The 27,306-nt window shown below is 44.3% G+C and overlaps 1 protein-coding gene across 1 annotated transcript in view; it reads right to left on the bottom strand.

Moving 5' to 3' along the window:
- Positions 1–27,306, bottom strand: part of CLSTN2 (calsyntenin 2) — a 651,167-nt gene that overhangs the window by 16,944 nt on the left and 606,917 nt on the right. The window contains exons 9-12 of the mRNA XM_015132004.3: positions 26,132–26,294; positions 12,404–12,570; positions 3,719–3,867; positions 1,546–1,763 (exon numbers count right to left, since the gene is read on the bottom strand). Coding sequence (XP_014987490.2) covers positions 1,546–1,763; positions 3,719–3,867; positions 12,404–12,570; positions 26,132–26,294 — 697 coding nt within the window. The remainder of the gene's footprint in view (positions 1–1,545; positions 1,764–3,718; positions 3,868–12,403; positions 12,571–26,131; positions 26,295–27,306) is intronic.

Below are 27,306 nucleotides of genomic sequence, written 5' to 3'. Positions count from 1 at the left end.
GTGTGAACTAACAGAGCGTGAGGGACGGGTGTGTGTGTGTGTGTGTGTGCATGTTGGGGGAACCTCCTGTCTTTGGTATTGACAGCATAAAGAGTGTCAATGGGGGCAGCAGATGATGCTGAAGCCAGTCACTGAGGCCTGGTGGCAAATGTCATTATCCTACTTGTTTAAGATATCCATAATAATGACCATTCCAACAACAATAGGAGTAAAAATTTAAAGGCACTAATAATAGCCTTTGGACACTTGACTATGTGCTCTGCCTGTACCTCTCATAAACAGAAGATGAAATGTGAACCCAGATAATTGCTCTTCCCTGCATTGCCTGTTTGCTGGTGTCAGATGTAGCAAATCCAGACACTTGGGTCATGGCCCGCAACCACTGAAGTCAGAGGCTCTTCTTTATTTCTGTCTTGATTTTAGCCACAAATGAGAACAGGAGAAGAGGGACGATCACACAACCTAATGCACGTTGGCCTGTGACTAGGGAACTGCCCTGCCCGGACAGGTGGTAAAACACCATCTATTTTTTATGAGCTAGAAGGGCTGTCTCTTGAGTACCCCGTTCACTAGGGACCAGGGTGGTTTAAGTCAATAGGTAGTTAAGATTATTAGAGCAGCAGCTATTCGGGGACTCAGGACCAGAGGCACCAGCACATCATTAGCAGTGGCTTTTGGAGGGGGAGGGGAGAGTTGAAAATACTCTCTTGGAAGAGGCAGCAAAGGACACTTCTTAAATTTATATTTCCCCCATCCCTCAGAGTAACAAAAGGGAAGTTTTCTTCCCTCCCTCCCTTGCTCCTTTCCCGGTTTCCTTCCTTCTCTTCTCCTCCCCTCCCGCAGCATATACTATAGCTTTCAGTGTAACTGTTTCCCTTTGGTAGATAATTCAAATTACTCCTCTTTCACTGAAAAACCTTTCCAATAACGAAGTTGTTGGAAATAACAACTTAAAAGTTTTCTGAGAGCTTACAGTAATATTACTGAATGAGACCTAACTTTTATGGTGTATATATAAAGATGCAGCTATATTTTTTCTTTATATGTCTTTAGCTTTTCTTCTGATTATCAAAATAATATATGCCCACTATAGAACATTTTTGAAATTACAGAAAGGGAAGGGAAGCAGAAACAAATTGGCTCTCACTATGCTTCTCAAAGAATAACCGTTAGCATAGAATAACCCTGTTAGCATAGGGTGTGTGTCCTTCTTGGCATTTTTCTATTTTTTTTTTTTTCTTAAATGGTTGAGATCATTCTATCTGTAAGTACTATGTAACTTTGTGTCTTGCATTTTGTTCACTTACCATTTAGCACAAATGCATTCCCTCCAACCTCATATCCCTCATTGCTAAACCATTCATTCCCCTCATATTCTTTTCGTTTGTTTATAGCTCTTTGCCTGTTTTGCTGAACATTATGCTGCCATGTATACATTTATGCCATGTATACATTACATGAACAATGCTGTTGTTCTGAAGTATGTTTTCATGGCTGTAAAAAAATTAAGGTCCACCCTCCCCACAAACTCAAATGCACCTGTACCTGTGGTTTTCACATCCCCGGGGGCCTCAGTTTTGGCGAAGGTGCTCACAATCTTGATATCGGGAAAGAGGGTCACTCCCCTGGCACTTTCAAACTGAGCAGCAGGTCTCCAGAAGTGGTCTGTGCCCCGGAGGGTGATCCGGGGCTCGATGGCCTGCAGGACCATCACATAGGCGTCTACCTCGGGGATACTGATGCATACGTCTTCCCCAAAGCACCTGGGAAAACAGCCTCGGTCATGGCACTGACGAGCAAGCAATTAAACCATCTGTCATACAGCCAGGAATAAGGGGTTGCCACCTCCAGTTCTTAACCAGGCATCCTGACTGCCTAAGAGTCTCTGAGGATGTCAACAGACATTCAAATTTAAAGACACATTATAATCAAAACCACTAGTGATCTAGGGACTTGAAAAATTGGCTACTGAGAGAAATGGGAATTTTCTATACGCGCAACACATAACCATGAAACCTTTCATTATCCTTTAACAAAGTGATCAATGGCAACATTAATTAGATAGCAACTGCTTGTTACATGCTTTAGTATTTGGTAGGCAAATTGTTGTCTACCTGGTCGGTTACAGCCATCTTACTAATTGAGACCCCAGGGCTAAACTCTCCTGCGTCAGCTTATATGATATGACTCTATGTGGATATCACACACGTGTGCCTTTTCTAGGTGTAAGAGCAAAGTGCTATCATATTCACCCTCCTTTCTCCTGATACACTGCCACACAATTATCTGGGAGGCAGAAATGGTGTGGCCACAAGAGTGAGGTCTGAGACAGACAAGGATCCATGGCCTGGTTCTGACACTTCTGGGCTGGGTAAATGTGGACAAGGCACTCAACTCCTGTGAACCTCAGTTTCTTCATCTATACAATGGGGATAACAATAATTTTGTCCTACAGTAAAGGATTAAATGCAGACATGTATAGAAAAGAAGCTGACCAGAGCTTGCATCATGGTTTGAGCTCAGTAAACAGTGGTTGATTTGAACCTCTCGTCAGACCTCATGGGGGCATTATGTCATTAGCCCTCTCCCCTGGTCATCTAGATGTAGGTTAAAATGGGGGACCCCAGAGCCAGGCAGATGCTCTGGGGGTGGGGTTCAGCTGGTGACAGCCATCACCTTCCATGCCTTGGGACAGTTCCCGAGGAAAGGATAGTCTGGATGGATTCCATGCTGAGCTACTCTATCCTCTTCTGTGGGTGGGTGAAATGTGGGAGCTGTGGTGGCCTCCTCCTCTTCCCAGTTTTCTCCTGCTTGTGCCAGGCCAGCCCCACAGCACTCCTCACCTTTCTTCAGTTTGCAGAAGGCTGGTCTCAGCAGGACATAGGCCAGTTTGTTCTCTCATCTTCCCTCTAATGTGGCACTGACCTGGAGGTACCTGCTTCCTACCCCTAAGCCTGTAATGGTGGAGCACTCCTCCATTGTTCCAGAACTATTGAATGTAACCACCATCTACAGGCTTTTTTCTGGCACCTGTCTCAGGCTCCATCAATGTGGCAGTCAGCAGACCCATCCTTCCCATCCTTGTTCCTCTCTTTCTGAGTCCTTCTCCCAACTCTAGGTGCCGCATGACTGCACCTCCACCTTCCAGGAATTTTCCTGGGATCCCCCTCCTAGCAGCCCTCCAAGGTAGCCACTGTGGCTGAGAAGTGATTTGATAGGCCAGTGAGTGAGTTATCCAAAGGCTTCAGTAATCCTCTAATTTAACTCTGATCTCTGGAAACAAGAACCATGCCTTCTGTTTTTCTGGCATACCTGTGGGATTTAGGAACTCTACATAGCTGGGTTGGTTAACTTAATTCAATTTAATAAACATTTGTCAAGCACTTCCTATGTACCAGGCACTGTGCCCTTAAGTCAGAACACTTCAAACCCATACCCAGATCACTTCAAATTCCCAGCTCTCTGAGAATTTATAGAAAGCAGTAAGGCATTAGATAAGAAACAGGGTAAAATAGAGAAAGGTGGATTCAAGGTGGTAAAACAACAGAACATCTTGCTTAAGAAGAAAACAAGAACACAGATCCATTGAGGCATCCTCATAGGAACAGCAGAAGTTGAGGACAGCTGAAGAAAGGCAAATCCTGTTTTGCAAGGGAACATTCCCAAGGGACCAACCCTGCTGCCTCAGTTGGCCCCAGGCTGATCAGTGTCCACTCACTGGACTTTGGAGGAGACTTTGAGGCGCCGCACACCCGCTGTCGGGAACTGCCTGGAGTTGATGTAGGAGACTTTCTGGAGAGCACGGTTAATGTTCCCAATGTCATCACCTTCCATCACCAGGATGGACTGCGAGGGGTTGAAGTGATACTGGAAGACAAAAGTGAGCATCATGGAAGAGAATGGTCAGGATGTACATGGTTTTATGGGAGCACTTCCTGTCCACACAGGGCAGCAAAGGTCACCATAAACACCTCTAGAGCATCTGCCAGTGACTCATTTGTGTGTACAAATGATAGTGTTTAAACTCTCAAGCAGTTCCTCCTACTCTCTGGTGGGCTTTGTGGCCCTCTCCTATGAAGTCTCTCCAGGAACTGTGCCTGGTATTATCGGTCTGAGCCACAGGATTGAATATTGAAAACCCAGCCATGGTGCTCTCACAGCCCAGCCCTTGGTGAACAGTGGCCCATGCTCTGTGCTACCGGGTGGTCTGGACCATTCAGAACTTGCGTGTTGACTCCTTTTGCTGTCTTTGTCTTTGGCCTTGAACTGCTCCCCAAATTCATCTTGCACTCCATTTTCTGACCCACGCCCTATCTTCTTAGCTTCCAACCTTCAAGCTCATTTTCCAGTTAATGGTTTTCTTTCTCTCTCAGATCTAATTTTTTGTCTTGCTTTTCGAGGGCTACACACTGGTTTCCCATGAGTTGCACTCACCTGCTGCTTACACATCTGCCAGCAGCCCTGTTATCTATCCATTTCATCCCAAGTCCCTGGTATGCCACACTTGCTAAAGGCCATGTAGTGGCGATTCTCCCCACTGAGTCACGTGGGTACTCAAGCTGGACATAGACTCTTGCCCTCTCCATGTCCCCACAGCAGTTACTCTTCTTGGAATGAGGCAGGGAAAACTGCCTTTGTACTGCCCTGAATTATTGACTTTGACACACTTCTGAGCAAGAATTATTAGGAAATGCTATCGATAAAATATCAGAAACATATCTGTGAATTCAGATTATATATTGAATGCTCATGGCACAGGAAAGGGAGACATGGATCTTTTTTAAGTAGCTACCTAACTTAAAATTATTTACTCTTTTGAATAGTTAATATATTCACATGATTCAAATGTACACATGTGCTAGGTGAAAAGTAGCTATCTTATTTCTATCTCCCATCCACTCAGTTTCCACAGTCACATCCCACAAGTACTCATTATTATGTTAGTTTCTTAGTGGTAAATTGCATTATTGTTCACAATTAGTTGCTTCCCCTCCCATGAGAGACTTATACATGTCTGCCCTATTGTTAATAAGCTTGATCATATGACTTATAGTACCCTTCCCTGCAGGATATACATTTTTGCCCTGTTGCACTCAGCAGTGGTCATGTTACTTGCTTGGTCAGCTAAATGTGGGCAGAAATATTGTTTGATTCATACCCTATGGAAGATTTAATAACCAGTTCATGGTTTGCAACATCCCTTTCTCTCTGCCATGAAACTGGCAACATTCCATTAGGGGCTGGTCCATCAGCTTGCATCTCACAGTGAGGGAGGTATGGATCAGAGCTGCAGCCAATCTATAATGGACATGAAGCATGAGCAATAAATAAAATGTTGTTGTATAAGCCACTTAGTATTAAATAATTTGTTACTGTAGTATAACTTAGCTTATCCTGACAGTTATACTCATTCTTATAAATATATAATCAGTGAATATAGATTTCCATTTTTCTTCTTTCTTATATCAAAACTATCTCATTACATAATGTATCACACTTTATTTTTTTACTTGGCTCATATCTTGGAGCTTTTTCTGTATCAATACTTGACAAGCTTCCTTATTCTTTTTTAGTAGCTGTATAAGTATTCCATTGTATAGATAAACTGTAATCTTTAAAACCAGTTTCCTAATATGGACATTTGGGTTATTTCTAAACTTTTACTGACAATGTTAGAATAAATAATCTTGTGCAAACACATCTGTAGGATACATCACTACAAGTGAAATTGCTAGGTCAAAGAGTATATGCACTTTTAACTTGGATAAATGCTGCCAACTTCTCCATTGCTAGAGATTATATCAATGCATACTCCTTCCACCAGGGAATGAATGCAGCTTCTCTCAGTTCCTTAGCAACACAGTATGCCATCAGATGTCAGGACTTTTACCAATCTGATAAATGATAAATGCCATCTTAGTGTAGTTTTAATGTGTATTTGTCTTGGTATGAGGAGCTGAGTATATCTTTTCATAGGTTTAAGGAAAAATGTATATTAACTTTTCCCTAATCTGACTTGAATGTCTTTATAAGGGTGTTCTGTTCTGTGTCTGGACTGAAACAGGAGTTGGATGTCTCATGAGCACTACTGGTGACACTGAACCACCTAAATCCCTTGCATGGTGTCCCTTAGCCAATAGGATTGATAGCTCAATCTTTGTCACCTTCAATCATCACGAGTGTTTCATTGTTACCTACTCATAAGGCCTCCCAGCTTCTCTCATTTTGGTTCCCACTGGGCTTTGGTGCCTTTCTCCTATAGCACTTACAAAATGGTAACACCACTATATAGTACAGTGGACAGTAGCCCATGAGCACAGAGATTGTATCCTCTTACCTCTGAATGAGCCTCTTATCCCTGAATCCCAGAACTTAGCCTTAGTGTTCTAAAAGACCCTGTAAGATGAATGAGTGAAGGGTCTCCAGCCTACATTGTACTCACTGTCATCTCCTGTCACTCCCCAAAGGGACTTCTTTCTTTTGTCTTTTTAGTGAAGCTCTGTGGGAGTCATTATCAGTACTCACCAAACCCTGTTCTCCTTTCCTTCCTGGGCACTGTGGAGGCTACACTTCTCAGCCACCTTGTGCCACAGGTGGCCAGAGTCACATGACTACCTCTGGCCAATGGGCAGGAGAGGAAGTGAGGTGTCACACTTCTGAGCTGAGGCAGTGAAAAACCCTGTAAGATGCTCGAGCCTCTTTTTTTCCTCCACTTCAGTGGCTTGCAGCATTCTATGCAGAAACCCCACCCCACCTCCCTAGCTGAGTATAAGAGAAAACTAAACTTGTCATGTTAAGCCAGTGAGGCTTGAGGTTTGGGGATCATATGCTACTGTAACAGCTTAGCCTGTTTGGGAAAATTTAGCACTTCCCAGGCCTGATTCTCACTTCCCCAAGGTCATAAGGCATCTTTAAAAGAGCATGGACTTTGTGGACTGTAATATTCCAGTTCTAGTACAAAGTACCACTTTGGAGTATTTCCTTTCCCCTCTGAGACTTCATTTCCTCATTTAAATAATGGTGAAATTAATATCTACTTGTGTGGGTCTTAAATGAAATTTTATATATATATATATATATATATATATATATATATATATATATATATATATATATATATATAAAGTTTCTAGCACTTACAAGATTTTAAATATATGATAGTTTGGATGATCATTCTTACTATTGTAATTATGCCAGCACTGAGTCTTTGTGCCCCAGCCTTCACTGCTCTTGTGTCCTTATGACACAATTCTCTTCTGTCCTTCCAAGTCCTGCGGAGCGCTGTCTCTCTGAGCCTGACATCTGGCCATGAGCACCGCTCTCTGGTGCTAGATCCTGAAGCCCCCAGGCATATGCATGGTTGATGCCATAGTCAGTGTCTGAGTTGGCATCTCTCTTGCCTGGAAGGCCTCACCAGCTTAGAGTGCTTATCCCTGGAGCTGCCTCACGCTAGTGAGTCATGATTAGTTCTGAAGTATTCGCAAGTCATCAGTTTCAGATTTGAGAAGACTCAAGGTCCTTGTTCTACAAATGCCATCTATGTTTTAAAAAGTTTTTCTGCCCCTCTTCTCCAGCCTCGTCCCCTGCACCATCCTCCTGTAGCAGTCTTGTGCTGTTACTATCTGTGTATCCATCTGTCTGCATCCTCCAGCAGATGGTGAGCACCTCAAGGGCAGGGGCTACTGACTTCCTCAGCATCACTGCAGGGTCTAGCACATGAAAAGCATGAGGTAGATGACAGGTCTGCAGTGGAGGTTGGCCTCTGAGCCTCACGTGAGGGCTGCATAGGAAAATCAAGTTCTTCTAGAGGGACGGATAAACAGTATCCTGTGGCAGTCAGCAGAGGGCACAATCCCTCTGCAGCCACATGGAGAGAGACCAGGAGAGAGAGTGTGTTGGATCTCCAGTTAATACCTTGGTCTGTGCCACAGCATTGGGAGATCTGCCACAGAGCATGAAGGTGGGCACTGGCCTAGCCAGCAGCATAGTTCTTGCAGGGTCAATAAAACCTCCAGAGCAGGTTTTGGGTGTTTTTTTTTTTTTTTAACTGTGGTATTCCCAGCTCTGTGAGTGGGTGTCTGATTGAACAGGGGACCTGTTTGTACTTGCATCTGTACCAGGGCAGGAGATGGTGGCGTGCTAGGGGCCCCAGCAAAGGGTGACATTGCTCACTCGCCCTTGGGTATCTGTGCAGTGACTATAGCCCTTCGCTGAGCCAAGAAGGTGCTAGACAGCCCTTACAGAATGGTCTTCTTATTAGGGGCTTTTCTTAGAGGTTTGACTGGCATCTCTAGCACCCCAGCAGGCTGGACCATCAGGGAAGTCCCTGATCAAAGCTCTGGCCTGATCCTTGACAGGAGGCTGGCTATGACCTGACAGGAACCCTGCTGCTACCTCTGACACCTGCCTGCCCATAGTCCATATTAAGTAAATAACAGAGTCAAAATTTGGACTCTGATTTTTCTGACTTACAGATTCAGCTGAACCATTTCTGTGAGTGGGGCCAGATGAAGATTTGCCACTTTAGAAGTTCTTCTGTCACAAAAGGGAACTGTGATTTGTTAAGAGTCTATTAGGTTTGCTAGGATATATTATATATATACTAAAATATATAATATATATTTAAATATATAAAATATATAGTATATATAGATAAATGTATATTTAGATATATAATTAAATTCTTACAACATCACTACAAGATAAATAATATTTTATACACAAGAGATTTGGGCTTAAAGGATTAATGTGTCTTGCCCAAGGTAACCCAGGTAATAAATAATCAGTTGACAGAAAAAGACATAAACATTTAAACATGATTACTAGGTAGCCTCTGATGTGGCCTCTGCCTAACTCTCTGGCACCTTCAACCTTTTTCCTCCTGCAGTGATCTGAACCTAGGAGTGTCTAGTTCTGAAGTTCTTGCTCTTTCCCACTCTTCCACATGATGGAGATGACAAATTGGCAGGGGTTGTGCTATGTAAATCAGAACAGAGTATTACTCAGGAATGTGGTGATTCCACAGTATCTTGTATGGATACAGTACAGCAGCCACTAAACCATTTTAGGACTCTAGACATGCTGGAGAAATATTCATAAATAGGTATGATTCAGAAGACAGGTAAAGCAAGAAACATGGGCTGGTCCCTGTGAGCAGACAGAGAATTTCCTTAATCACAAAAGGGCCTCACTTCCCTCGACCAGCCAGAGAGGTGGGAGGAGGGCAGTAACTGGCAAATAAAGTAATAGTCATTATTCAGAAATGACATGAGGGGTAAAGGGAGGCAGGAAAGGAAGGACATTTGTTTTAATGATTTGCAAGAATGTCTTCTAATCTGAGTTGCTGGTATGGAGGAAAGAGCATGAACTGATTTTGGACAAATCCCTGAGCCCCAGTCCCCTTAGTTTTGAAATGGGGTCATAGTATTTAATTTGTTGTGAGAAGTAGGGATAATGAACATAAAATAGCCCCCAGTGGGTGCTCTGTAAATTGGGCATCTTATTAACTTCTCAAACGGTGCTCTAGTTCTTACCAGCCACGCCCTAGGAATGGAAGAGGATCATTTGCAGTGACTTGGTTATAAACGGGGAGTATCTTGAAAAGTCAGATTAGCCTCCTCAGTCCCCACAGTTTTTTGTGCCACTTATTTTAGCACCTCTTCTTTTCATAGGCTATGACAACTCTGTAGAAATTGCTATGGTTCTTAAATTTATAATTTTAAAAAGGCATGACTTTTGAGCCCAGCATCTTTGTGTTTTTGCTCTACGGTGCCCAGTACCCTGAAACTGTGCCTGCCTGGAACAGTTCAGAGCAGAGAAGATCTACGCAGATGCAAAGAGTAAATTTAGAATCAGAAAAAGAGAAGACACTAGGAGGATAGATTTTTGCATCACTGGGTTGACAAAACTCTAAGGAAGCAACACCAACAGTACGTCAAGACTGGCCTTTCCCATTATGAGATGGTCTTTTGTCACTGGGTTGACAAAACTCTAAGGAAGCAACACAAACAGTACGTCAAGACTGGCCTTTCCCATATGAGATGGTCTTTTGAGCTTGTGCCAATGACAAGTGATTAGCTATTGAGAGCAACTATGTGTATCTAATCCATGCTAAATGTTGTTCTGGAAAGTCAATCTTGCCTTGCCATGACTTTTTACTCCTCCCATCTTCCCCAGTCTCCATCCTAAACCCCACATATGCTGAGATAATGCTCCCTTGCCTGAGCCTTCAGTGGCTCCCCATTGTTGACAGAAAACAACAACAACAACAAAAAAACATAAACACCTAAACATGGTTAATAGGTGGCCTCTGATGTGGCCTCTGCCTACCTCTCTGGCACCTTCCACCTTTTTCTTCTTTCAGTTTGGGACTCATAACACTGGCTTTGTTGAAGTTCTAGTGAATACTGTGCTATTCCTCAGCCCTCTCTCATCACTCACACTTTTGGATCTGCCTGGAATGACTTCCCTCTTTCCTATCCCCTCTCCACCCCTGTCTTTTTCCTAGCTGGTTCCTACCTATTCTTAAACATTCTACTCAGGCCTCATTTCCTCATCCAAGGAGCCTTCCCGGACTGCCATTCTCCAAGGTTCTGGATCTCTGGAGTGGGACTGAATCTACTCATCACTAACTCTGGGATCTTACGCAAGTTCCCACCTCCTTCAGTCTTTCATTCCTCATGTACAAAATGGGAGTATTTACGGTACCTTTGTCATGAGAGTGTTCTGGGAATCAATACCCATAAAATGTTTAGAACAAATAGTGTCTGGCACTTGGGAGACCCTCAGTAAATGTTAGTGTTCATAATCATTGTAGTAGTCATCGACTGGATTACAAATGTCTGCTTGGGTCACAGAGTTCCTCAGGCCATTTCTTTTCACATCTCAGAACCCAGCCCATAACAGAATACTAGCATGTCCATGGAATGATTATGGAAGTGGCTGCAATTTAAAGAATATTCTCAGACCACCAGCTTTTCCAAGGGTACCCAGCACCAGAGTGTGACTAGCAGTAGGCTACTGATCTGGAAATTTCTGTTGGAGTGGTGACTCCCTGTCCAGGAGAGGCAGGCCCAGGGCAGGGCAGAGCTGCCCATGGGCAGTGCTGGGTCAGGGATGTTAGGCCAGCTGAGAAACCTCTGCTTTTGTCACATTCTCTGGAGAAATGACCAAGGACAGAAATCCTCACAGCTGCTGGGGCTTCATGGGGCTGTCCTGTGCTCCAGGAGGCATGGGCTGGTCTGTTCCAACTTCCAGAGGAGGCCAAGGGACTGTCTTTTCACACTGGTGTCCACTATGATTGAGTGGGAGCTATAGTGATACTGGCTCTGCTCTTTATTCAGGACCTCGTGGGCCGGCACCAACATGTGCTCGCTCTGAAAGTCCAGGTGAGGTTAGAAAGTGACCCTGGCTGTCGGGGTGCTTGCTGAGGACATAGTCAGTCACATCCCTCCCTGCCCCCATCAGGAGGAGCTTCTCTCAAATGAGAGAATGACAGAATGACAGAAGCTTTAGTCAGAAGAAGCTTTGCTTCTCTGAGATCACTTGAATATTTCTATTTTGCATAAACAATACAAATCATGCAAAAAAATTGTTTTGTATAAACAATACAAATCATGAACTGTTCATGTTTTTTTTCTTCTTCTTTTTTTTTAATGACAGAGTCTCGCTCTATTGCCCAGGCTCGAGTGCAGTGGTGCAATCTTGGCTCACTGCAACCTCCACCTCCTGGGATTACAGGTGCATGCCACCACGCCTGGCTAATTTTTGTATTTTTAGTGCAGATGAGGTTTCACCATGTTGGTCAGGCTGGTCTCGAACTCCTGACTTTGTGATCCACCTGCCTTAGCCTCCCAAAGTGCTGGGATTACAGGTGTGAGCCATGAGCCACCACGCCGGCCCATGTTTCTTGGGCCTTGAAGCAACAATGTAAGACAGAATGACCTCCATACCTGCTTTCTAATTCTACCCCAGCCAGGTTTTCACTTTCCTTTTTAATTTGTATTTTACAAGGTCCTAAGTTTTTGTTTACTTTTTAGGCTTTTGAAATGCTTCCTTGCATCCTTCAGTTCCTTTAGCCAAATAAACAACACAGCAGCCAACTAATGCACAAATGAAATACAACCAGGTGGATATTGAACATGTGCCTGCTTTTGTGTAGTGGACTGACTATACACAAGGGCTTGATCTAGGAGTTTCAGAAGATGGCAGCGGAAGTCCATTGTGGAAGTCATGGTTACAAATCTCCCCCCGGACCCCCCAACTCGTGGCCGCACCTTTGCCATGGACTCATTTCTGTGTAACGTTCCAGCACGCGCTCCATTTCCCGGCGCATGCTGGCACTGAGCAGGCTGCGCATCGTGAATCACTGTCTTGTTGGGGGTGATGCCAGCTCCTGCCTTACCTTTATTCCTTGGCCAAGGCTTTCCAAGGAATTAATATCCAGCCCTTCCTTGCAGGCCTGCAGGCAGGAGATCACCTTCTGGCTTTCCATTTTGCCAGGGCGGATAGTGAGACTGGCCAGGCTTCCATGAAAGAACTGAGCAAACCGCGGTTTGGTGACTTCTCCTCCTGAAAAAACAAACAGCGTCATTTGCCCTGTGGAGATTGGGCAGCAAATAGCACCTCAAGGCACCACTTGGCCACGCAGCCGAAGACGCCTTGACTCTTCCCTGAACCTGAGCTTTTCCTTCTGAGTGATGAACACAGTAGCCAGAATCTCAGTAAGAAGTTATATGCTGCTAATACCCTGGCATTCCCTGGCAGCATCAGATTTAGGAATCCTGGCATTTCTGAATTTTAAAGGTTATTTTCAAGGGCACACTGTCTTAGGAGACTGGAGGGCTCTAGTGAGTGAAAATAGGGAGAAGGGAGCTGTCATTGATTAAACTCCAGGTCTGCCTTGTGCCAGTCTCTCTGCCAGGGACTTCATCTGAATAAGCCTGCAAGGATGTGGTGGCATTGTTTTCACCTGGCGGGTGCAGAGCCCTGAGACTCAAAACCGTTAAGGTACTTGCCCCAGGACATAGAGCTAAACACTGGAGCTGGAGCTCTAGTTCTGGTCTGAACTCAAAGCTGGCGTTTGCTTCCCTACATTCCACTGAGAGCTTGGCATGCGACTGAAGAGTACTAGAAATGCTGCATTTATGAGCTCTGGCTTTCTCACAATGTGTTGATTTCACATGTGCTTAAATTCAAGGCCTTTGACATAAGAGGACTTCCCTGATTCCTGTGCTTCTGTCTTTGGCTTTCTTCTCATTGCCTGCTTTCTGTTTTCAGTCATACTCCCTCCTGGTTGTGCTGAGTCCTGTGGGAGCTCAGGTCCGCTTTTACCCGTGGGCAAGTGTTCCAAGTGCTTGTGTTGCAATGCCAGCTTGGAATCCACTCCCACCTCTTTTCTCCCTGTTTTTCCAAATCGGATCTCTGAGGTCCATTTGAAGCCTCGCCTCCCCTAGGAGACCTTCCTCACTGACTTTACTGAGCACAGGCTCCTTCCATCTCTGAGCAACCTTCCCAGCCTGGATCTTGTACTATTATTTGTTCACAGAAGAACAACAACACAGAGAAAAGATGGGCCTGGGTTGAAATCTAACTTTGCTAGTTTCCTGGGAAGGTTTCATAAGCTCTCTGGGCCTCTATTTACTCCTAGGACACACTTCTGGATTTTGCCTCCAGGTTCTCCTGGGCTCTCTTGGTGGCTCCTTCAGCTTCCCCAATGCCTGGCTCTTGCAACACCTGGCCAGCAGCTTCCTCAGCCCTCTTTGCTGCCAGCAGTTGCTAACAGAGTGTGCTCCTGTGAGACACCTTCTGTGAAAGTCTTCTCTGGCTCCCTACAGGCCAGATTTCCAACACACGACACCCCTGCAACTTCTCTGCTATTCTTCAAGTTACGCGGTGCCAACCAAGTCTAGACCTCAGCTTGGGGGTGGGCTGGCTTTTTCTGGGGTGCTCTACTTCAGCCCTGAGGGTAGTTGGATGCTCCTTACATATTTTATTCCTATTTTCTTTAGAGTTCTCTTTAGAGTTCTTACCCACTAATCCTATGTTACTCCAATCCCCATATTTATAATTTTTAAAAAGATTTTTTCTGTTGAAATTACAGTTCTCTCTCTCCTGTTTGAATCTAGATCCATAAACCTTCCACGTCTGCCCATATGTCTTTGCTTAAACCCATTCCTCTTTACACTGAGACACCACCCCTAAATAGCTTAGATTAGGCAAATCTCACAGGTCTTCAAGACACCGTAAGCCTCCTGTTTCCTGATGCTCATGGAAACCCTCCATGATCCCCCTCTGCCCACCATGTGTCTCCCTTTATCCCTGAGTCCCCTTCCCTGCATACCCTCTCCCTGCCTGGAGCCTGCCCCCTCCCCACCCTGAGCCTTGGAACGTTCATTTTAACATACCCCTCACAACCTGGCATTGTTAGCTAATGGTTTGCATGTAGGTGTTTATGTCCTCAGTAGCCTAAAATATGGTGGTTTTTAGACTTGGCTACACATTTTAATCATTTGGAGACCCTTAAAAAGAAAACCTGATGCCTGGTGCTGGGTCACATCCCCAAGGGATTCTGACTTAATTGGTATGGGGAGTTTTAAAAGCTTCTCAGGTGAATCAAATGTGAAGTCAAGGTTAAGAACCACTGGGCTATAGCTTCTTGTGGGGTTGGGCCTCTTGCGCCCTCCTCTTGTGATCTCTATCCTTTGTGCCACCTGCAGGCTTACTCTTGTCACTCTGTGCACACTGTTATAATTTATTAGTTTGAGTCTTTCCCTCCTGGATGGCAGGGATCACTCATGCATTATTCATTTCAATGAAGATAATACTGAGCAAGTGTTAGGAGCTGAGTGCTGCAATAGGCACTTTGCATAAGTCGGCTCATTTATTCCTGTCAACAACACCGTGCATCTTGCAATTTCCTGGCATCTTGCACCATGCCTGGCACATAGCAGACGTTTTGTAATTGTTTGCTTGAATTGAAGGAGATGGTGAGTTGAATATCAGCAGAGTGGTGGGCACTGGTTGTCTTTCCAATATCCATCTCACTCCTTCCTTCTTGCAAAGGCAGCCCTAAAGTTTAGGGTATTGACTTGAGTTCCAGAGACAGACTCTCTTTAGTTCAAGCTAATTAGATTATTCCATCCCTACTGCACCCACTATTGATTGAGGGGTGGACCTGGGACCCAGGATGAAGCCATCACCTGGCATTCAATAAGCCACAGGAATTGATTCAGAAGAATCATGAGAACAAATTGAGGCCAGTATCGTGAAATAAATTAATTGTCAACCTCTGTATAAAAAGCTTCCATTTTTCCTCTTCTGAAAGTTTCTGGAACAAACTCTTGCTCTCTTTCCTGGACTCAGTTCTGGGAAGATGGGAGGCCGGCTGCTGCAGCTATCTTGCCAGCAGACTGGTGATGATCAAGGCCCTGCATGGAGAAGGGCAGTGCCAGGAGAGCCCCAGCAGGGAAGAGCAGAGCGTGAGCTGCCCTGCTCCTTGCTCTGCCTTGGGACGTTCTCAGCCTGGAGTGCCACTCATCCATCTTTATAGTTTGAGCCATTTTGACCAACAGTGTTGTTACTTGCCACCCAAAGCATCTTCACTTTGAAAATAAAGGGTAAGTTTCTTTTGATGTGCTCAGTTTACAAAAAGCTCTACACAGATTTGGCTTTGAGGAATTAGTTGACATGGCCCATGGCTATGGAGACGCTAACTGGGGTCTTCTGATTTAAATCCTCAGTGCCCCCATGCATAAAGTGCTCCTTCAAGCCATTAGCATGTTCCTGTCCCAGCAAAGGGGCATCTCTGTTGATCTGCAGGCAGAGGGTGTGAGCCTGTGTGTGAATAGTGGAGCTGTCCCTCTCCAGGGCATCCAGTTGGTGATCTCTTCTTAGCCTCCTCCTCCTTGGAACAGCAAATCCAACAACAACTACTATCATTTACTGGGCATACAATATGTACCCCATACCATGTGACATCCTCATCATACATCATCTCATGGAATCTTCATAAAACTGCTGGGAGGTAGATACTCATTCTATAGTGATAGATGAACAAATTTAGGCTTAGAGAGGGGAAGTCAGTGACCAAAAGCCCACCGGTAGGAAGTGGTAAAGTATATGTTCCTATAGTGTGAATACATCCATCCATGCACAGGACCAGCCGAGGTTTCCTGGTGGTGCCAGGCAACCAGGCCTAGAATGAGACTGAGAAAGCCCATTAGGATCTATCCTGTAGCCCTCTTCAACTGATCACTCAGCAGCTTTAGCCTGAAAGGCCAAAGTTTGTGCTGTCTTGAATGCTAAGACAGTTTCCTACAAGCCATCTTCTCTCAGCAAAATACACTCATTTTCTATATTTTTGACTCAAGAATATCAGATGTGTGATGTACTCTATTTATCAGTGACAAGGCTCCAGGAAATTGATTCAATGAGCATTTTTCAATAGCAGGCCAGTATAAAATTTGAAATACATTTCCACTTGGGTGGTTGTGATGCAGGATTTAAAAAAAATAAAAGATGCATTGAAAAAATCTTTCCTTTGAATATTTAGGGTGTCTGCATAAGGCCACGTGACTCCTCTGTTGGTTAACAATTAGACATAAACATGCTTATGAATAATCTTAAAATAACCTCATTTTTTCCATAAAGAATCTTCCTTAAATGTTTGCAAATATGATTTTGGATTTCTGATGCTAGATCTGCACCCATTTTTAAAGCATTTTCTGTATGACTAGTCTTCTGTTAGATTCAGTTAATTTAAGATGTGAACCATGGTCTTCAGGAGCTTACTTTATTTGAGAGAATAACATATAGACACCGAAAATAAAATAAAAATATGAGTAAATTGCCAGTATGATAGATATTCTAAGGCAGGATATGATTCATTTCAAACAATTGATATAGGCAATGTGTCCAACAGGTAAGAGGGAAAAAAATAACCATCATTTGTTAGGCCCTTGAAACACGACAAGTTCTTTCACATGCTATTTTATTTAATCCTTAAGCAGAGGGATAGTATGTTTGAAGTCTTAGCTTCTGTCCTTTTACTTTTTCCCTATTTGTTTCTTCTACCTTATCTTCCATCTAAATACAGCCTGGCTTTGAGCTCATTGTCACAGGGAGGGTCATGGCAGAGAGAAGAGTAGAAGGGGCCTGGAGCTGAGTCTCTGCTTGGTGTGGTTTCCAGAAGCCTAAACCATGAGGAGGGTGGAGGAGATCTGGGTATAGATTAACCTTTGGGGAAACAGAAGAAGAGAATCTGGCCTCCCCGCAGAGTCATAAAGGAAACCCCAGACATGGGGGTGGGTGTGGCTGTGGCAGGGAAGCGGATAAGACATCCAAGGTACAGAGCGGAGACACCTGAAGCCTGTTTCCTGGACTGAGCCCTGGCAGGGGTGTGTGGGATGCCAGCAAGGAATGCTGGCCTGGTACAGCTGGGCAGATGGACCATGGATGTTCCTACAGAGGAAGAATAAGAAGCAGCAGAAATATTTGTGTGTCCCTAAGTAAGGCGATCCCAAGACAGCTGCCAGTTCTGACAGACCATTAGTGACTGAGAATCAAAACAGGTGGGCACAATTTCCACAATGCATGGAAAGGTTCCTGGAGGCCCTGCTGAAAACTCTAGCACTATACAAATCTCCCTGCAATCAGCCAGCACCCTACAGAAACTGAAGAAATGTAAATTAGCAGCGGTTAAATCTCCCTCAGGTGGACTGGGGGCTTGAACTGAAACCAGGCTGGATGTGAAAAAGACAATTCTTAAATTTGTGCATTGAGATTCTTATCTGCCGCACTTAAAACTTTTATAGATGAGGTTTTCAAAGTTAGATAATTTGACCAAAGCCATGTAACCAGAAACGAGTGAAGCCAAGATTCAAACTCAGGTGTTGCTTGCTCCCAAGCCTTTGGCCTACATGCCAGACAATGAGATGTGGCTGGGAAGGCTCAATTGGGAATTTCTTAGAGGGGGGTGGGTTAGGACTGACTCAGTGCTGGGGGAAAATGTTCGATTATACTGGGCTCTGTGGATGCAGAATGGCTTCAGCAGCAACTCCCAGAAACTGGTGTCAAGGTTGCTGGAATACATGGTAGTCTTAAAAAAGTTGTATTTAGCAAACACAATTTAAGGTAGCCTGTCTTATTCTGAGTCGGAGTTTGCATCAGGAATGAAGAGCTACACACTCATTCCCCCAGATTCCTTTTATCATGCTCACACACGATAATACAGCTTTTGAACCAGTATGTCCACTCTCTTCTAAGTATATTTTGAGGTAAAAATATGCACGCATCTATGTAGTGTGAACATGCTAAGTCTCTTCCTGTTCAAAGTGTGTTCAGGATCCTGCTGGTCTTTCCAGTTGCCATTCCCATGGCTATTTAATCTGAGAAACTCATGGAGAGGACTGGGGGCCATGTATCCTCTTGCTGGGGTTGGATGCTGCTCTGTGTATGGCTGGTTCCTGGGGATGCCCCTTGATGAACACAATGTCATGGATGCATGGGTGTCAATTTTAAGCAATGCAAATAACGAGACCATCTGAAATCTTGCTTTCTCTCGTTTCCTCATTTCAGTGATGTAGATACCTACGGAATGCAAAGACTAAGTGAAGTGTGTAACAAACCCCTAGAAATACAGCTTTAAAACTCTGTCCACACAATCCCGGGGGATGCTCACACAGCTGTAGGCTGCAGGTGGCTTGTGGGGACAGATGATCTGTCATCATGGCTGGCCATGGCACACTCCCAGCAGGCTTTCTCAACCCTTTCATTTTTATGAATCCACCTCTGCAGGCTTTCCAGCACATATTTATATAGCATTACAGTGAATGAAACATACAACTTAGCGATGACTACAAATGTCAGCTCTCTGGGGTTGAGAACCCAAATTCATGGAGTTGGAAGGGCTTTCATTTATCATCCAGAATGTTGTTTTGTTTTTCACGTGAAGGAACTAAGGGCCTGAGAAAGGAAGATTCTGACTTCAAAGACCTAGAGCAAATAAGCAGCAGTAGGAAACAGTGATACTGTTTCCAGATATGATTCACTGAACTTTAAACTTGATTTTAATCTGTATCATCTTCAAACCAGATGTGCCGCCATGTCAAATTGACTCTAGGACCTAAAACAATTTTTTCTTGATTTTTAATATAGACAATGTTAGGAGACATCCTTTTAGTTACCTCTGTGTGTGCCAGAACATGAGCCACATACCTTTGTCAAAATAGCCTCAAGAATAGGTTATAATTTAACAAACATTATCAGCCTTCTATAGATCCTGAAGTTGAAAGCAGAGGAGAGGATCTCTCAGAGTGGCTAGCCCTTGCCCCTTGCAAACTCTTGACCTAATAGGGAAGAACTGCATTAGTAACTCCAATAAAGATGTTTCACAGAGTGAGTTCTATGGCTGCATGAGATTGAGGAACTTGAATCAAAGTCAAACACATTGCTTTACTGGAGTGCTTTTGAGAGCCTTTAATAAGTGAACATGCACTGTGACTCTCAAATATGGTGGTTTGGGAATGGCTTATCCTGTTTCCCCAACTTGACCTTGGCCTCTTTGTGAAAGGGTATCCTGTAGGACTGGAGCTTCATGAAGAACTCCTTGGAAAATGTGACCTGAATGTAAGGCAGGCTATGCTAGCATGTGCCTCTTTCTTCCAGCGGCAGACACACTAGGGATTCAGTATAATTTCAACGCAGACTTTATTAAGAGAAGTTTGTACTAAATTAGACCAAGCTTATTAAATGAAGGCATGCACTCCAAGCGTCTGTACTAATGCTATTGTCTGGCAGAAAAAAGTGACCTGAAAATGTGCAGCCACATGATCTCAGGACCACATGAGGCTCCAATTTCCCTATACCCATGAATCATACGTTACCGCAACTCTCAGGGGTTATTTCTGCCTTCTTATCCATTTTTGATCGTTCCTATTCTTTGCTTCGGCTTCTCCCAAAAGCCACGATGAGGATTCTGCATCTGTCTCTTTACAGGCTCTAATATTTAGAAACAGCTTCTCTACATCCTGCTGCCTTATTTGTTAAGTAGAGGGTAGGATTCAGCAAGACCAGGATCCAGAGTAGAAAGGCTTCCTTATCTAAGACTAGAGGGAGGTATCATAGTAGGAGTAGGCAAGACTGGACACTCTAGGAAGGTCACAGCCCACGACACTGGAGGAGAGTCCCCTGGCAGAGACAGGGGCTGAGGCAATCACTAGAGTGGAGTCACAGGTAGCCTACCCTGAGATGAGCTCACCAAGAATAGATGAGGATCAGGCAAGGAGCAGGGTGGCAGCTTTGTGAGAAAGTGCCTAGAACTGTAGTTCTTCAAACATGCTTAGCCATTTCATTAACGGCTAACACAAAATAAGTAAAACAGAGTTGCTCTGGTCGTGGCATGGGGAGAGATGCCCCGGACCTCCCCATGCTGCAGCATCTTTAAGGCACTGGTCTGGTACAACCGGCAACCTACCTGACTCACTCCCTTGCACAGCTGGGTTATAGTACCCGGGTGATCAGGCCCAGTTTAGAGGTCCAGGATTGAGGCAGATGTGAGTATACAACTTTTACTGTTTATGAATAGAACTTGAATTTTTGTTCTTAGAAATGGCCGGGCACGGTGGCTCCCGCCTGTAATCCCAGCACTTTGGGAGGCCAAGGCAGGCGGATCTGGCTAACATGGTGAAACCCTGTCTCTACTAAAAATACAAAAAATTAGCCGGGCGTGGTGGTGGCGGGCGCCTGTAGTCCCAGCTACTTGGAGGCTGAGGCAGGAGAATGGTGTGAACCCGGGAGGCGGAGCTTGCAGTGAGCCGAGATCGCACCACTGCACTCCAGCTTGGGCGACAAAGCGAGACTCTGTCTCAAAAAAAAAAAAAAAAAGAAATGTGATAATTAGGAAATCTAAGGAAAAGGACAAATTAATTTAGTCTTTTAAATGATCTTTTCCCTTGTGACCCATAGAGAAATAAGGAACCTGGTATTTGCCTAAAGCCAGGAGCAGCTGACTCAGCACTGGGTGAGCTCAGCCATGGGAGAGGGTCTGACTCCATCCTGAGAGTTCTGTGTCATCCTGGACACAGAAATCATAGCAAGGGGATGTGCATTAGCCACAGCTACACAGAGGAAGGGGACCTCTTTTGTGATGCTAGGTTCATCCCGACTGTACAAGCCTTTCCCTACAATCAAGAGATGCCACATGCTCTAGGCTTTTCTGGTAACATTTCTTAAGTGTAAATGAAGTCTCATTTTTTTTTAATTGCTAGAATAAATACTAATGGAAATGAAGTTTCAGTGATTATTTTGGCTTTCAAATTGGCTAATAGGACGAGTTGTCTAATTGGGGCTGCAGAACATTGTCCAGCCACAGTGCTAGAGCCAGTTCCCAGGAGATCCCAACAAGCAGCTGCTATCAAACCATTTTCTATTCCCATTGTTAAAGCCTCATTGGAAATTTCACAAATGGGAGCTAGTTCCCTTGCCAACCTCAAAAGCACCTGAAACACTCCCCACAACTGCAAGCCCAAAGGCAATTAGAGGTTCAGACAGAGAGCTTATACTATGTATCTAAGTGGACTTCAGAAGGTTTAGAAGCATGCAGAGATAAGGGCTGCATCATAGGCCATTAATTTCCCAGCATCATGTCTTATTGAAAGATCTTTTGATATTTTCATCCAAGACAAAAATGTGGCTTCAAGGAGGATGTGAATATTTGTGGGAATCCAAAGTCTTTAACAAAGCAGTGTGCTGTCCCAGGGTTTGGTCTCATCTCCTTTTCCCAGATTCCACTCCTTGTGGTTCATGTACATTCCAGTGATAAGGAACCCTGAATACATGTACGCCAAACTTCCCTGCCGCAGCATACGGTGTTGCCTCCCTTACCTTCCTGGTGACCTGTGAGACTTCTGATAAAGCCCAATTTTAAAGATCTTAAGCATTTTTCTTCCGCTGTAATCTTCCCATGGCCCAAACCACTGCATGATCGAGTTCCTACCTACATCTCAAGCCCCACCTTCCAATACCTGTCCTCTGACTATTTGCCAGCTTCATTTACCTTCCTGACCATCAGTGAGCCTGTGAGGTCAGGGTCAATACTTGAGGGTTGGTCCTGAGGAAGGAGAAAAAAGTCAGTGCATGCAAGGAGCCATGGGAAAGCCAGCCAGGGCCACAGAAGCTAGAGCATGTTATGGTCTTGCAGATTGTCTGCAGTGTTGGTCTTAGATGAGAGGCTCAGAGAAGGTTGTGGAGGGGAGGACAGGGAGATGTTCTAAAATTTACACAATCATTCAAGCAAAACATGCAAGCATACTAGATGTGCCTAGCATCTAGTCCCTACAGGAATTCTGTGAGGTGGGTCTTACTCTTATTTCATAGATTAAAAATAAAATACAAGCTCCAGGAAGTTAAGGATACTGCTGTGTCCATACAGCTATTAGATGGCAAGGCTGGGATTTGATTTGAGTTCACTTTTTTTTTTTAACCCCAAAACTGAAACTCTTTTATTGTTCCTTGGTGGGTCACTTAGGTTTTACAAAATAAAAGATTAGCAAGGAGAATGCAGCATTCTTGTGTGTTTTTAAAAATTTATTACAGGGTTGTCATATGTCTCCGGAGTTGAAAAGTTTGTAGCATTTGTATCAGTACACATTAGCTCCTGCCTTTTTCCAAACATAATTACATAAGCAAAATGACCAATTAGCAATAGAGGGCAGTGAGACACAGTGAAAAGAGCATAGGTATTGAAGGCTTGAGGTTGGGCATATTCAACTGAGTGACTTTGGGTAAACTCCTTCATCTCTGAGCCTCAGTTTCCTTATCTACAAATTGTGACAGATAACATTTTCTTTCAGAACTATAAACACCCCATGTGTATAAAGGGCCTCCTTGCAATACCAGCTTTTAAAGTTTCCACAAGGAAACAACAGAAGGCACTTCTGCTCACAGTTAATTGGCCAAAGCAAGTCCCATGACCACACCTAACTCTAAGGAAGATCAGTCCTAGCATGTATCTAGAAAAAGGACCAAAAATACTTGGTGAACACCCTTGTCATCATTCTTTCTACTACATTCTTTGAAAGTCAATGTATACTTGGGTTTCCTGTTTGAGATCACTTTTGTGGAATGGCTTTTAAATAAACTGTAATGAGATACAATAGTAGAGCTACTATTTATAGAGTGACAATGTCCTCTTCAGATGTGGCCTAGAAGGATACTAAGGAAGGAAACATCTTCCAGGGAATGGAATAAAGGGCCACAAATAATATTTCCCACCCTAAGGGAGGGGTCCTTATAACATCTGACCCAAAGGATTTCAGAATTGCTATGGACCAAAGACTGCTGTATTTCTCCCTCTTACTGAAAGAGTTTGCTGGTTGGTCTGCCCCATTCTACTGTTGTATCGTATGTGTGCATGTGCACATATGTAGATGCATGAATGTGTGTGTGTGTTGGTGGGGAGGGCATGGTGGTTGCATTGGTGGAAAGTAATTTGTCCTATTAGTATATAGGTCTCCACATCAAGTGCAGCTACATCTTGGCCTGCTATAGGCCTCTGTGCATCTCACCCTGATGAAGAGATCACTAGGAATCACTCAGAAAGCTTGGACATTGAGCTTGGAACCAGAAAGAAGTGAGAATTTTGGCATGTCCCATTTAAGGAAGGATGGGAGTATTTTCCATGTGGGAAAGAGAGCCAAACAAAATACTTGTTGGCCTGGTGGACAGACTGTGGCGTTCATCAATGTTAATGCAATATTTTCAATTTTTCTCCTAGATACAGTATAGATTTCAGTTTCCTGCCCTGATGTAGTTAGATGTGGCCTTCTGACTTGCTTTGTCCAATAAAATACGAATAAAAATGATTGGCATCACTTGCAAGTGGAAGCTTTAAGAGTTTGTGCATGATTTGCCATGTTTTCTTTTCCTCTTGCTACGTATCCATCCAGCCATGCAATGTGGCTGCTCTGTCTGTTGACTGCAGGTAAGGCAGAAAAGAGCCCTCACTGATTTTCCGTAAATATGAAGTGAGAATTATTTTAGGAACTGAGAGTTGGGGCTTGTCATTGCAGTGCAACTTAGCTTATTCTTATTGATTTTAGTTCCTTATAAAATCACATTTTATTTTGTGGGGCTACTTCCCCACTCTGGGGACATGCCTCGGCCTCCCAAAGTGCTGGGATTACAGGTGTGAGCCACTGCGCCTGGCTGGCGTATTCTTATACTATAGCCCACCTCTATCCCCAGCCCCTCATGGTGAAGAGTCAAAGTCACAAATCTTGGTAATTGCACACTGGGGTGACAGGGATTCAAATGTGGTTTCTGAGGGGCTCTTGAGTAGAAGCATGGTAACATGGAAGGGGACATGATTAGGGCAGTGTTTTCTTAGGGGCATTATCCAGGCTGTGTTCCATAACACCCACAGGCTGGTTGGAGTGTGTGGCTGGGGCACTAAGCCACACCAGGGGGCTATTTATCTAGCATAGTTGTGTTCAGTGTTACTGATTTCTGTGCAACCTCTGAGCACTGCCCTGCTATACTAAATAGTTCCATGAACTCTTGCCAGGTGACACGGTCTAGCTGGCAATCTGGGAAGCCTGCAACTGAAGATACTGTCATTGCCAAGCTCTACCAAAATATTTAATAAACATTTTGCTATCATGTGACACATGCGAGACATCAAGTAGGTGGGCTCAGCTCAAAAATACTTTCTCTTGCCTCATTTATACCTTATCTCCTTCCCGGGTTTGGAATCTCTAGTGCTTCCAGGCTGCACTGTATGCACTCCTTTCCGTCTTCTTTTACATGGAGCTGCCCAGAACTCACTTTGTCCAACCTACAGGGGCATGTGTCTGTCCTGGGTCAGTTGGTCTTCTGAAGGCATATTCTTTTTTTTTTTTTTTTTTTTTTTTTGAGACGGAGTCTCGCTGTCTCCCAGGCTGGAGTGCAGTGGCGCTATCTGGGTTCACTGCAAGCTCCACCTCCTGGGTTCACGCCATTCTCCTGCCTCAGCCTCCCAAGTAGCTGGGACTACAGGCGCCTGCCACCGTTCCCAGCTAATTTTTTGTATTTTTTAGAATAGACAGGGTTTCACCGTGTTAGCCAGGATGGTCTCAATCTCCTGACCTCATGATCCATCCGCCTCGGCCTCCCAAAGTGCTGGGATTACAGGTGTGAGCCACTGCGCCTGGCCGGCATATTATACTATAGCCCACCTCTATCCCCAGCCCCTCATGGTGAAGAGTCAAAGTCACAAATCTTGGTAATTTTCACAGAATCCATCAACACAAGGTTGTGTCATATCTCAAAGTACTCATCTGCTTATTTGGGGAGCATTTTCATTTCCTTCTGCTCTCTTACTGGTACTTCAGATCATACCCAGCCCTTAAAGGAGCTGAAACAAAGACTCCAGCAGACCTGAGTGAGAGACAGAAAGATCACAGGCATGCTTGGAGAGCTGGGTTTCCTGATCCCAAGGAGGAGATTAGCCTGGGTTTGGGGATTAGGAGAGAGGCAACAGCACAGGAAGAGAGGAGGGGACAGACACCTTCAAGCAGGAGGGCATAAAGGGCCTCTATCCTTAGATGCCAGGGAAGGCACTGAGGGCTGAGCTGACCTTGAGAGTGGCTTTCTGTGGCCTCATGGCTTGTAGACAAGCTGTGTTCCACAGCCCTGGGCAAGCCCTGGGCATTTGTGAGTTCCCAGAATAGAGGGTTTGGGGCTTAAACAATTTGTGTGGGGATAAAGGGAGATCCTTGGTTCCTGATCAGCCTAGCACTCATCAGAGCCAACCAGAAATTTGAACACAAGATTCTATACTCAGTTTTTTTCTCTGTATAGCCCCAGTTTGGAAATGAATAAGACTTCAAAACAATAAAATACATTAGCAACTTAGAGACAACCATGAAACTGCTCATGTTGATCTAAAATCAAAATCTGGCCTTAAGCTTGTTATTATACAATACGTTCAGTTTGTGGATTTATACTCATTTTTATATGTCTTGCATTTTTTTTGTAAGGGGTAGTGATTTTTCTAGCCTATTCTCACACCACTTGCTTTTCCTTTTTCTCTACCAGTTATCTTCCAAGAACTATTCACAAACAGGTCAGAGAAAAGGGTTTCACTTAGGATTACCTTGCCAGCAAGCGCCGACTGTGAGTTGCATGGCTATGTGAGATGGATGAATGGGCCAGTCATTGGTCACCAGGTATGGTTCATATGTTGCTCCATCCATGTATAAGGTTACCACAGGAAACTCCACATTGATGACATAGTAGTGCCACTCTTTGTCACAAATCTAAGAAAATGAAAGAGAAGCAACATTTAAAATTGAATATGTAATAAAACAAACAGGCTTTTACTCTATGAAAGGAGAACAACACATTTTTGGGTCAACAATTTTTATTGCAAAGCACTCAAGGAATATAACAGTTGACATACACTGAAGTTACAGAAGCTCATCATCAAACATGATGGGGCAAACTGTAGGAAAGAGAAATACCCAAGAATTCGATCATCAGGCAGATAGTGGATGATGGGGAGATTTTTCAGCCTTACCTTGGTGCACCTGGGGAGGCAGAAGGGAATAACAAGTGGGTCCTACTGGCCTGAACTCAGTGCAGGACACCCTTTCACAGCTTTTTAAACCCAAGACTCCTGGTCTCAGGGCTGGGAATCTTGTGTCAAAATTGCCAGTTGGCTCTGATGATTGCTAGGCTGATCAGGAACCAAGGATCTCGCTTTATACCCACACAAGTTGTTTAACCCCAAACCCTCTGTTCTGGGAACCCACAAGTGCCCAGGGCTACAGAAGGCAGCTTAGTGGATTGGTAAAGATGCTGTGGGGGCTGGAACAGAGTCAAGATTCTTGACTTCAAGGGACTGAACTCATACAGCATGAGACGAGATAGAAACCAAGATGGGCATGTCTTGGAAAGGGAGATGGGAGGCATGAAAGGTGCCAAGACTCGAGAACAATGCCACCGTCTGTCCCATCCCTAAGCAAGTGCCTTGGGAGTCATGCTGGACTCTCCTTCACACTCCCTCTAATCCCTCCCACACCCTGTGAAGGCCACCTCTGAAATGTCTCTCATCTGCATCCTCTTGTCTCCATCAACTCTGCCATCTGTGGCAGAGGAGACAGATGAGTTCTGAATGAAGGTGACCCCAAGGTGAGGGCATCAAAGCCCTCCCTACAATTCCAGGCTGGATTAAATGTGCTGTTTCTCATGAATAGATAACACCAACAGGGATGCTAAATAATCTTTCTCCTTTCATTTTGAAATAAGGTTTTTTTCCTTAATGTTCTT

Source organism: Macaca mulatta, chromosome 2 (genome assembly GCF_049350105.2).
Source record: "Macaca mulatta isolate MMU2019108-1 chromosome 2, T2T-MMU8v2.0, whole genome shotgun sequence".
Taxonomy (NCBI): Eukaryota; Metazoa; Chordata; class Mammalia; order Primates; family Cercopithecidae; genus Macaca; species Macaca mulatta.
The sequence above is the reverse complement of the archived record's forward strand: the minus strand, read 5'-3'. Positions and strand labels throughout refer to the sequence as shown.